The sequence below is a fragment of the Lithobates pipiens genome, unplaced genomic scaffold (genome assembly GCF_037356315.1).
Source record: "Lithobates pipiens isolate NorthernLeopardFrog02 unplaced genomic scaffold, aLitPip1_a1.2 Scaffold_51, whole genome shotgun sequence".
NCBI lineage: Eukaryota > Metazoa > Chordata > Amphibia > Anura > Ranidae > Lithobates > Lithobates pipiens.
In genome coordinates this window covers 3945294-3958098 of record NW_027507874.1, presented here as the reverse complement: position 1 = coordinate 3958098, position 12805 = coordinate 3945294, and the positions used below count along the sequence as shown (strand labels likewise).

The following is a 12805-nucleotide window of genomic DNA, read 5'->3' as shown; positions in this document are numbered from 1 at the left end:
GCGTGGGTGGAGATGCGTGCGTTGTGGAGACTGGAGGAATGGATGGTGCTCGGCGTGGGTGGGGATGTGTGCGTTGTGGAGACTGGAGGGATGATTGGTGCTCGGCGTGGGTGGAGATGCGTGCGTTGTGGAGACTGGAGGAATGGATGGTGCTCGGCGTGGGTGGAGATGCGTGCGTTGTGGAGACTGGAGGAATGGATGGTGCTCGGCGTGGGTGGGGATGTGTGCGTTGTGGAGACTGGAGGAATGGATGGTGCTCGGCGTGGGTGGGGATGCGTGCGCTGTGGAGACTGGAGGAATGGATGGTGCTCGGCGTGGGTGGGGATGCGTACGTTGTGGAGACTGGAGGAATGGATGGTGCTCGGCGTGGATGGGGATGCGTGCATTGTGAAGACTGGAGGGATGATTGGTGCTCGGCGTGGGTGGGGATGTGTGTGTTGTGGAGACTGGAGGGATGGATGGTGCTCGGCGTGGGTGGGGATGTGTGCGTTGTGGAGACTGGAGGGATGATTGATGCTCGGTGTGGGTGGGGATGAGTGCGTTGTGGAGACTGGAGGGATGATTGGTGCTCGGCGTGGGTGGGGATGCGTGCGTTGTGGAGACTGGAGGGATGGATGGTGCTCGGCGTGGGTGGGGATGTGTGCGTTGTGGAGACTGGAGGGATGGTTGGTGCTCGGCGTGGGTGGAGATGCGTGCGTTGTGGAGACTGGAGGGATGATTGGTGCTCGGCGTGGGTGGAGATGCGTGTGTTGTGGAGACTGGAGGGATGATTGGTGCTCGGCGTGGGTGGAGATGCGTGCGCTGTGGAGACTGGAGGGATGATTGGTGCTCGGCGTGGGTGGAGATGCGTGCGTTGTGGAGACTGGAGGAATGGATGGTGCTCGGCGGGGGTGGGGATGCGTGCGTTGTGGAGACTGGAGGGATGGATGGTGCTCGGCGTGGGTGGGGATGCGTGCGTTGTGGAGACTGGAGGAATGGATGGTGCTCGGCGTGGGTGGGGATGCGTGCAATGTGGAGACTGGAGGGATGATTGGTGCTCGGCGTGAGTGGAGATGCGTGCGTTGTCGAGACTTGAGGGATGATTGGTGTTCGGCGTGAGTGGAGATGCGTGCGTTGTCGAGACTTGAGGGATGATTGGTGTTCGGCGTGAGTGGAGATGCGTGCGTTGTCGAGACTTGAGGGATGATTGGTGCTCGGTGGGGGTGACGGCCGGGCCCCCCGGGGACACGCAGGCCCCTTACATGTGTAATGTCTGTACCCCCCTGATGGCAGCCCTGAACGCACGCATCCCCACCCACACCGAGCACCATCCATCCCTCCAGTCTCCACAACGCACAGCGAATGATTTTATTTCTACAGTTGTTTTCAGCAGTGAGTCTAAGCATCTTCCCTTATATATACAAAGTTTAAGAAATTTATATAACTTGTTTAAAAAAAAAAAAAAGTCAATACATAAATAAATACCAGTAACAACAAATATATACTAATCATACAATGTTACTCACCCCCTAGAAGCTCGCTGTCTCCTCTCTATTATCAATACCGGAAACACCTTCCTCATTTCCGCCCAGTGGTTCCAGCACTTCCTTTGTGTGCGTTCCACGGCCGCCCTGTAGCTTCCTGGTTGCCATAGCGGCGCCCTGCGGAGTGACTGAAAGCCAGAAGAGTGACAGAGAGCCTCCATTAGAGGGCGACGCTCCACCATATGAGAGGAGGAAGCTTCCCTCAGTGTATGAGGGCGGCGGCCATTTTTTTGTAGCACACAGAGTTAAACCTAACCAAATTATCTTTTAAAAAGTTATAATTAATGATACACTGATTGGATTTCAAGTTAACCCGTGTTATTTGCTGTTATGTAGGTATAAAATGTAATACTTTAAAATTTGATGCCGTATAATTTGATACAGTTTTCGGCACTAGGGGCAGCAAGGTGGCCATATTGTTGTATCCCACAGTTCTAAATCCCCATGATAAGGACTGTAAGCCTGGAGGAGGTAATCATAATAATATTAGATTGTTATTAAACTAAAGAGAAGGGGGTCCTAGCACTGGCTGTTGACAGGATGGGGAGGGGGTGGTCAAGGTCACATGTACACTATATAGAGGACAGGCACTGAAAGTTTTAAAAGGGAATTAAACCCATGAATATAATGGTTTCAAACAACACTTACATTCCCAGCAAGCTAGGAATGCTAATTGTCACATCGCTTGTGTCCTCAATCAAACCATCCAATGGCTGGAGGCATAACTGATCACATGTGCAGAATCATGGCAGTTTCAGATCAAACTAGGGTTGCCACCTGCCCAGGATTCCCCTGGACGGTCCGGGTTTTGAATCATGTGTCTGGGTTTCAGTCCACTTGAAACCCGGACACATTATTAACCACTTGCTTACTGGGCACTTAAACCCCCTTCCTGTCCAGACCAATTTTCAGCTTTCAGTGCTGATGCACTTTGAATGACAATTGCGCGGTCATACAACACTGTACCCAAATAAAATTTTTATAATTTTTTCCACAAATAGAACTTTCTTTTGGTGGTATTTGATAACCTCTGCGGTTTTTATTTTTTGTTTAAAAAAGTTAAAAAGACGGAATTTGTTTTGTAAAAAAATTATATTTTTTTATAAAATTTTGCAAACAGGTAATTTTTCTCCTTCATTGATGTACGCTGATGAGGCTGCACTGATAGGCTGCACTAATAGGCTGCATTGATGGGCACCGATAAGGCGGCATTGGTGGGCACTGATAGGCGGCACCGATGGGCACCAACAAGGTGGCACTAATAGGCGGCACTGGTGTGCACTGAGAGGTGGCACTGATGGGTGGCACTGAAGGGCATTGATAGGTGGCACTGGTGGGCACTGAGATGTGGCACTAATAGGTGGCACTGATGGGTGGCAGTAATGGGCACTTTGAATGACAATTGCGTGGTTATACAACACTGTACCCAAATTTTTTTTTCACAAATAGAGCTTTCTTTTGGTGGTATTTGATCACCTCTGCGGTTTTTATTTTTTGTTAAAAAAAGTTAAAAAGACGGAATTTAAAAAAAAAAATTATATTTTTTTATATTTTGTTATAAAATTTGAAAACAGGTAATTTTTCTCCTTCATAGATGTACGCTGATGAGGCTGCACTGATAGGCAGCACTGCTAGGAGGCACTGATTGGCACACACTGCTGTGTGGTGTGGTCTGCCTCCCTATTGGATTCCATTGCTGTGCATGCAAAGGCACTAGTGGCACCCACTGCAGATAACATTGCAGATTAAGGGTACTACTGTAGCTGCTGAGGATATTGCTGTCCCCTAAGGTTTCTCCTTGCCCTGCCTGCTTCACTGAATTTGCCTATAGGGTTGGGAATGTCCAAAGCGTCCCCTTGTGGTCCTTTAATGCTTTTTCAGTCTGTGGCTCTTTTGAAGAGGCCCTTCGGAAGAAGTAGTCCTCTCCTCCTGTCATGAACACTCCCAACTCTGGGCTGATCTAGGCAACCATGATACCAGAAACCCTCAAGGATTCTGCAGTCAGGACAGCAGCATCGGTCGCCCACTCTATGCGAGCCACTGGCTCGGCTCTTCACCCGATTTTTGGCCATGGTCCAACTGCTCTTTGAACTGGCTAAGCTCTCATGCCAAGCTCTGGGTAGAGGTTCTCCATCATCTGCTGCGCAGGATAGAGGCCAAAGAGATTCTATTAATTCTGGTGCCTCTGTATTGGCCTTGTCAATCCTGATACGCAGATGTGGTGCTGCTGGTTGCAATCGCCTCCTGACAGCTTCCCCCACAGGAAGATCTCCTGTTGCAAGGGCCATTCTTCCACCCTGCTACTGTTGCTGGCTTGACAGCCTGGCTTTTGATAGCCAGGTGCTGAGAGACAGGGGGTTGTTGAGTTTGGATTTTACACCATGTTAACCACTTGCTTACTGGGCACTTAAACACCCTTCCTGCCCAGACCAATTTTCAGCTTTCGGTGCTCTCACACTTTGAATGACAATTACTCAGTCATGCAACACTGTACCCAAATGAATTTTTTGTCCTTTTTTTCCCACAAATAGAGCTTTCTTTTGGTGGTATTTGATCACCTCTGGGGTTTTTATTTTTTGCGCTATAAATGAAAAAAGACCGAAAATTTTGAAAAAAAACGCATATTTCTTTGTTTCTGTGACAGAATTTTGCAAATTATTAATTTTTCTTCATAAATTTTGGCCACAATTTATACTGCTACATATCTTTGGTAAAAATAACCCAAATTAGTGGATATTATTTGGTCTTTGTGAAAGTTAGAGACTCTACAAGCTGTGGTGCGAATCGCACAAAATTGATCACATCTGATGTACTGGCGGCCGATCTCGCTTCTTGTGACCCGAACAAGTCAGGAAAGTACAAATACCCCACAAATGACCCCTTTTTGGAAAGTAGACATTCCAAGGTATTTAGTAAGAGGCATAGTGAGCTTTTTGATGTTGTCATTTTTTTCCCACAATTCTTTGCAAAATTAAGATTTTTCATTTTTTTTTTCTCCACAAAATTGTCATTGTAATAGGTTATTTCTCTCACATGGCATGTGTATACCACAAATAACACCCCCAAAAAATTCTGCTACTCCTCCTGAGTATTACAATACCACATGTGTGGGACTTTTTCACAGCCTGGCCACATAGAGAGGCCCAACATGCAGGTAGCGCCATCATGTGTTCTAGGAACATAAATTACACATCTAACTTGTTGACTATTTATTACATTTTTGAAGCACCAGGACAATGACACGTGACACTGATGACAGATGGCACTGATACGTGGCAATGATGACACTTATACGTGGCACTGATGACAGATGGCACTAATATGTGGCACTGATGGCAGATGGCACTAATATGTGGCACTGATGACACGTGGCACTTATACGTGGCACTAATACGTGGCACTGAATACACGTGGCACTAATACATGGCACTGATGACAGATGGCACTAATACGTGGCACTAATACGTGCCACCGATGACAGATGGCACTAATACATGGCACCGATGACGCGCGCCACTGACAACAGATGGCACATGACACTGACAGGTGGCACTGATGACAAATGGCACTGATACGTGGCACTGATGACAGATGGCACTAATACGTGGCACTGATGACAGATGGCACTATGTGGCACTGATGACACGTGGCACTGATGACAGATGGCACTTATTTGTGGCACTGATGACAGATGGCACTGGGGACAAATGGCACTGACAACAGGTGGCACTGGGGGCAGGTAGCACTGGGGTGGATGGCACTGGGGCGGATGGCACTGCTGGGGGAGGATGGCACTGCTGGGGGACGATGGCACTGCTGGGGGAGGATGGCACTTTTTTAAACTTTTTTTTTTAATCAAATCAAAGCAGAACGGCTGCCGCTGCAGCCGTTCATCTCTCCCCTCTCACACTCTGTCTGTGTGAGGAGGGAGAGCGGCGCTGAGAGATGATCTCATATGTTTACATATGAGATCATCTCCCATTGGACACGCCGATCGCGCTGTAAACGGCCGCTGTGATTGGCCGTTTACAGCGATCTGTGTTTGCCTGTCCCCGGGGGACACGGCGAACACAGAACTTCCCCGATGCGTGCCCACGGCGGCGCGCATTGCGGAAGTAAACATTAGGACGTCCAGGGACGGCCTCCCGGACGAAAGCGCCTGCTCTACGGCCGTCATTCGGCTATAGGGCGGGCGCGAGGTGGTTAAAGGCGCAAATATCTGCCTCGTGGCAGATTACCATTGTAAATAAGCTGACAAATCCAAATTGCAGCCTCATAGCAACCAACAAGGAGATAGTATGCGACCAAGCAAAACAACGAAGCTTGTACACTAATGCTAGAAGTCTGGCTGACAAGATGCTGCTGATGAACAAGGAGGATTTCAATTTTATGGGAATTTCAGAGACTTGGTTTAACAGCTCTTACGATTGGCTGGCAACCATTCAGGAGTATTCCCTATATCGCAGAGATAGAAAGGGGAAGGGGTATGCCTGTATATCAAGAATGATGAGCAAGTGAATGTGAGGGACAACATCACTAATGGAGCAAGGGAGGAGGTGGAATCCTTCTGGGTAGAGCTTCAAAGGGAGAAAACTAAGGGGAAAGTAATACTGGGTATATGCTATAGGCCCCCTAACCAGAGGGAGGAGGGGGAAGGAGACCTTTTATGACAGTTTGGAATGGCGGCAAGAATGGAAAGTGTCATTATCATGGGGGAATTTAATTATCCAGATATAGACTGGGCGGAAGGAACCGCGCATTTGTCTAAGGCTTGTCACTTCCTAAATTTCGTGCAGGCTAATTTCATGGGTCAGATGGTGAATGTACCAACAAGAAACAATGCATTAATAGACCTACTGATTACTAACAATCCAGACCTGATCGTGGATGTGGAAATACAGAGCAGCTTAGGAAACAGTGACCACAGGTCAATCAGTTTCAGTGTAAACCACAGAAATAGTAAGCACAGTGGTAATACAAAGACACTGAATTTCAAAAGACCCAACTTCCCTAAACTGCTCTCTTCACTAGCAGATATTAAATAGGATAAAATCCTAGGAACAAAGAACACTTTAAGTGCTTTAAGAGCATACTAAATAAAGGTATTGGCCAGTGCATTTAAAAGAGCTAATAAAAATACTGGGTGGCTCAACTCCAACATAAAAATGCATATAAAAAAAGGAATAGGCCTTCAAAAAATACAAAGCTGAGGGGTCATTGTCAGCATTCCAACTTTAAAAAGAATGCAATAAGAAATGTAAGGGTGAAAGCACGGCAGCTAAGATCGAACACAAAAGGCACATATCAGAGGAGAGTAAAAAAAATCCCAAGAAATTATTTAAATATATAAATAGTAAGAAAGGGAGGCCAAAACATATTGGCCCCATAAGGGATGATGAAGGGAATCTGGTTACAAAAGACAGAAAAATGGCAAAGGTTTTAAATATATTCTTCTCCTCAATCTTCACAAGGGAAACGGGGGATACAGTAACCTGGATGGTAATGTTAACTTCCATAGCATGTCACAGGACGCACCCTCATGGTTAACAGTGGGCAGAATTAGAAATAGACTTGAAAAACTTAACATAAATAAGTCGCCGGGACCAGATGACTTGCGCCCAAGGGTCCTTAACCACTTACAGACCGGAAGATTCGGCTGCTTAATGACCAGGTAATTTTTTGAAATATGGCGATGCATCGCTTTAACTGACATTTGTGTGGTCGTGCGACGCTGTACCCAAACAAAATTGACGTCCCTTTTTTGCCACAAATAGGGGTATAACAAGATTTCAGTAATGAAAACAGCATCATTAGCAGTAATCAGCATGGATTTATGAAGACTCCTTACCAGACCAATCTATTAACCTTCTATGAAAAAGTGAGCTGCCATCTAGATACAGGAAGGGCTGTGGATGTGGTGTATCTGGATTTTGCAAAGGCATTTGATACAGTTCCCCACAAGCGTTTACTGTACAAACTAAGGTCTGTCGGCATGGACCATAGCGTGAGTACATGGATTGAAAACTGGCTACAAGGGCGAGTCCAAAGAGAGTACTCGGAATGGTCTGGTGTGGACAGTTCTGTCCTGGGACCAATCCTGTTTAATTTATTCATAAATGATCTGGAGGATGGGGTAAACAGCTCAATCTCAGTATTTGCAGACTATACAAAGTTAAGTATGGCAATAATTTCTATGCAGGATGTGGAAACCTTACAAGAAGATCTAAACAAATTAATGTGGTGAGCAACTACATGGCAAATGAGGTTCAATGTAGAAAAATGGAAAATAATGCATTTGGGTGCCAAAAATATGAATGCAATTTACTTGCTAGGAGGAGAACCTCTGGGGGAATCTAGGATGGAAAAGGACCTGGGGGTCCTAGTAGACGACAGACTCAGCAAGGGCATGCAATGCCAATCTGCTGCAAGCAAAGCCAACAGAATATTGCCATGCATTAAAAAGGAGATTCACTCCAGAGATAAAACAATAATTCTCCCACTATACAAGACTCTGGTCCTGCCGCACCTGCAGTATGCCATCCAGTTCTTGGCACAAGTATTCAAGAGGGATGTGCTGGAACTGGAGAGAGTCCAGAGAAGGGCAACAAAGCTAATTAAGGGACTGGAGGATCTCAGCTATGGGGAGAGACTACAAGCATTGAACTTATTCTCTCTGGAGAGGAGACGCTTGAGAGGGCATATGATATCAATGTATAATTCCTGTACTGGTGACCCTAGCACAGGGAAAAAACTTTTCAGTGAAAGGGAATTTAAAAAGTCACACGGCCATTCGCTAAAATTAGAAGAGAAGTGGTTTAACCTTAAACTGCATAGAGTGTTCTTCACTGTCAGAGTGGTAAGGATGTGGAATTCTCTTCCACAAACAGTGGTATCAGCAGGGAGCATTGATCATTTCAAAAAACCTTTAGATGGGTACCTTAACGACCACAACATACAGGGGTATACAATGTTATATTAATATAAACGCACGCACATGGGTTGAACTGGATGGACTTCAACCTCACCAACTGTGTAACTATGTAACTTGAAAGGCCTACATTTCATGGTGCAAGTCTGTGAGTTTTCATCAACGTACCTTCTCAGTGCCTCAGGTTTTGGCATTTCTCCAGGAGAGTATTGATCAAAAGCTTGCCTGGAGTACCATTAAAGGCCCGTTTCTGCTGTTGTGGTTTTCTTTCAATGCCCTCTGTCTACGCACTGTTTGATTCATACTTTCATTCAAAGGGTTCGGCATGTAGTTCCTTCAGTGTGATCTCTGTGGGGACTTGAACCTGGTTCTTTTGGTTCTCCAAAAAACCTCCTTTAGACAATATCAGGGATATTCCCTTGCTTACTCTTTCCCAGAAGGTTGACTTTTGGTTGCTATCACTTCCACACATGGCATGTTGGATCTGGTGGCCTTTTCCTTTAAGTCCATTTGCTTTTACACAGTGATAAGGTCTTCCCATCGCTGTCCCTACTTGAAACTGAAGGTTCTTCCTTTCCTGTGTACATGCCCTTCACATCCTAAGGGGTGGCGCTACACTCCTTGGATGTGGTTCGGGTGTATCTGCCTAAGGCAAGTTTCTCTATTTGTGTAAGGATAGTTCATGAAAGGGCCTGTTGACATCTTCTGCCACTATTTCTCAGTGGCTCAGGCTGACTGATGTCCAGGCTTATGCCATCCAGGGCACCTCCCTTTCTCTTACGGAACTTTCTATCAGGGGGATTAGTGCCTCTTGGGCAATTCAACCTCAGCCATCTGTGTCTCTGCCTCAAGTTTGCAAGGTGGCGACCTGGTTGTCTGTGCACGCCTTTACAAAGTTGACTTTTTTCGCATCTTCAGATGCTTGTTTCGGCCGCAAGGTTTTGCAGACAACTGTTTGAGGTTTTCTTGTTCCACTTCTGGGGGGGTTCCTGGGTGGTGTTGCATGTTCCTGTTTTGGTTTCCCATCTCTCATTGAGGTACTGCTTTGGGACGTCCCTATGGTCAAAAATATGGAAGAGCTGTGTCCATCAATGAACGTAAGAGAAAACAGGATTTTTTGTTACTCAATATAAAATCTCTTTTTTTTCTGAGCTAATTGATGGACACAGCACCCGCCCCTTGTACTGCTTTTTGACAAACTGAGCTGCCTGTAGCAGAAAGGGTGTTTAATAACAGCTAGGACTACCCATAGGCAGAGATGTGTTCATTTTTCTGCCTAGTGCCTACTCCTGAAGGTAGCGCCATAAACCCTATGGTCAAGAATATGAAGGAGCTGTGTGTGTCAATGAACTTAGAGAAAGGGATTTTACGATGAATAACAAAAAATTCCAATATATCTTGCTTTGTTGATATTATAAACTACTGTAGAATTGGCGTAAAAACACGCACCTTTTCACCCTGAAAATTGGGTGCAAATAGTGTGTGTGTTTTACACCGATACTCCAAAGACATACTGGTATTTTAATTAGACCTTAATATGTGTATGTGTATGTCAATGTTGTATGTGTTTGTAAGTGTGTCAGGACCTTACGGGGTAAAGGACCACGCAAAGCCGCAGATGGACTCTGGTGGCAAGAAAGTGCCCTGAGGAGATTCAGTTCGCATAGGTAGCGCTATACAAATCACTCACTCACTGCAATTTGGGCTGCCTAGGAGGGAACCGGGAAGGGGGCGGGACGAGCGACATCAGATTACATACAGCGAGAATCTCCTGTTTACTCAGCAGCCTCTGTCATAGGAAGTCCCTTCTGTCTATCATAGAAGCATGTCCAGGAGGTGGGACTTTGTATTAAAGAGGCCACCGATTTAACAGGAGATTCTCGCTGTATGTAATCTGATGGCGCTCGTCCCCCCCCCCCCCCCCCCTGTCCCCTCTGAGGCAGCAGTACTCTGAGTTGAGGCTACAGATGGGCATTCATCAGGCTGCATTCATGGCAATGGTGAGGCTGCAGATGGGCATCGATCAAGCTAAATTGATGGGCAATTGTGAGGCTGTAGATGGGCTTTATTCAGGCTGCATTGATGGGCAATTGGGAGGCTGCAGATAGACATTGATCAGGCTGCAGATGGGCAAAGGTGTGGCTGCAGATGGGCAATGGTGAGGCTGCATTGATGGGCACTGACCCTTATTTAGCTTCAAAGTTCTTTATTTAAAATTTTGTTTTTTTTCCTGAAACTTCCCTCCTAAAATTAAGGTGCGTGTTATATGCCTACAAATATGGTAATAATCAATTAGAACTACAAGAAATAGTATTCAGAATATTAGTGGATTTATTTAGAGTGAATTTCTGATTAGTGTAAAAGTTGAAGTAGAAGAAGACATGTCTTTGATGAGTGATGATTCATGTAAAGAGGACATCCATCCAGAGATCAGCACGGGTGAGTAATAGAGTCCCAAATTCTCCTTGTTTAGTCACTACCACAATCTCCCCCCCCCCCCCCCCCCCGGGGGACAGGAGTGATGTTCCGCAGGGCAGGGAGAGGGGAGATGGGTGTTATATTCTGCCGTACATGGTCTAGGGTGACAGTAGTGATGTTCTGCAGAGCTGGGAGCGGGGGATAGGAGTGAAGTTAAGCAGAGCGGGGGACAGGATTGATGTTCTGCAGGGAGAGGGGAGACAGGTGTGATGTTCTGCAGTACATGGACTAGGGTGACAAGAGTTATGTTCTGCAGGGCTGGGAGTGAGGTGACAGGAGTGATGTTCTGCAGGAATGAGAGAGGGGTGACAGATCACAATTACACCTTGCCTCCCTTCTATCACCCTTAATCCCCAATGTATGCAGGAAGTGAAACTTACAAGGGCATTTTTTACACAGAGGGGGCAATATGTACTGGTGGGAAGGGGGATAGTGTGTACAGGGGATCTTTACAGAATAGAGCAGTCAGTAAATTTAATTTGCGCTAAATCTCACGTTTATTGTTTCTAATCAGAATCTGTTAAGCCATACCCAATTTTCAATTTAATCCAACCACCCCCATTTTTTGGCGTGGTGCGCTTTGCGAACCGATGGTTAGTGTCTCTCTTTAAAGTTGGGAGGTATGCACACTCTCTGGGGTCTCTCATACATCTCAGTACAGGGGGCTTCACTCATTTATTCACAGACCCTGGAGACACCAGAAACACTCAGAAGAACCTTAATTCTGAGGAGGAAAAAACATAAAGGTGAAAGAGGAGGAAGCTCCTCCAAAGATCTGCAAAGGTAATAAATAAAAATGAGATATAGGACAGATTCTACATTTGTTGGTAATTTTTTTGGTCAACTTTGGGCTTTGTTCAACAACTTATTTCCACTAGATTGTAGATGCAGTAGGTACATCACAAAGAAACATCCCAATCCCTCCACAGTGAGTGAAGCAGAAGTTGACAACATTACCTTTGATTCAGAGAAAAACCCCATCAACCGGAGTCCCCATCACCTCCCAGTGCAGACCTACCATCTGACCCCTCTACACACACGGGGTGTATTCCAGAAGCTTCATCTCCTGTCAACCATTCTACCACTCATAGCCGTCCTAAAAGGTTCCCGTGTTCCCAGTGTGGGAAGTGTTTTTCCCAGAGGACCAAGCTTCTGGCCCACAAGCAAATTCACACAGGAGAGATCTACTCCTGTTTGGAATGTATGTGGCAAGTGTTTTACGCAAAACGGTGATGTGGTCATGCACCAAAAAATTCACTCTGAGAGACTGTATTCCCATTCCCAGTTTTCCAAGTGTTTTTAATACAAGGCCGTTCTCATCCGCCACCAAAAATGCCATTCAGGGGAGAAGCCACATTTATGCTCAGAATGTGGGAGATGCTTCACGGATAAAGGAGTATGTCTCAAACACTTCCGAATCCACGCAGGAGAGAAGCCATACGCCTGCTTTTATGGTGGAAAATCCTTTACAGAGAAGGGCCATCTTGACCGGCACAAAGTAGGTCACACTGGGGAAAAGCCACACTCCTGTTCCATATTTCAGAAGGTCTTTTCCCCGAAGTATTTTCTTGCCACACACCAGAGCATTCACAATGATGAAAAGCCATATTCATGTTCCTTATGCGGAAAATGATTCACCCAGAAGTCCAATCTGTCTACACAAGAAAGAACTTACACAGGGGAGGAGCCATTTTCCTGTTCAGAGTGCGGGAAGAGTTTTACCAGGAGGATGCATCTGATCACCCACCATCATTCACACAAGTGAGAAAGCATCATAGCGTGGAGAAGTAGCATAAGTTCTGACTGATGTTAGAACACACCCCATTGGTTTAACCCAAACTTTCTAAACAAAGGGCCAGTTTATTGCCCTTTAGAC

At 45.9% G+C, this 12805-nt stretch overlaps 2 protein-coding genes across 2 annotated transcripts in view; one reads left to right on the top strand and one right to left on the bottom strand.

Annotated features, from left to right (window-relative positions):
• The window catches only part of LOC143957207 (uncharacterized), a 441673-nt gene that overhangs the window by 67863 nt on the left and 361005 nt on the right, over positions 1-12805 (top strand). The window lies entirely within an intron of this gene.
• LOC143957182 (uncharacterized) overlaps positions 1-12805 on the bottom strand; it is a 33275-nt gene that overhangs the window by 7188 nt on the left and 13282 nt on the right. The window contains exon 2 of the mRNA XM_077467332.1: positions 1506-1651. Within this exon, the coding sequence (XP_077323458.1) occupies positions 1506-1651 (146 nt within the window). The remainder of the gene's footprint in view (positions 1-1505; positions 1652-12805) is intronic.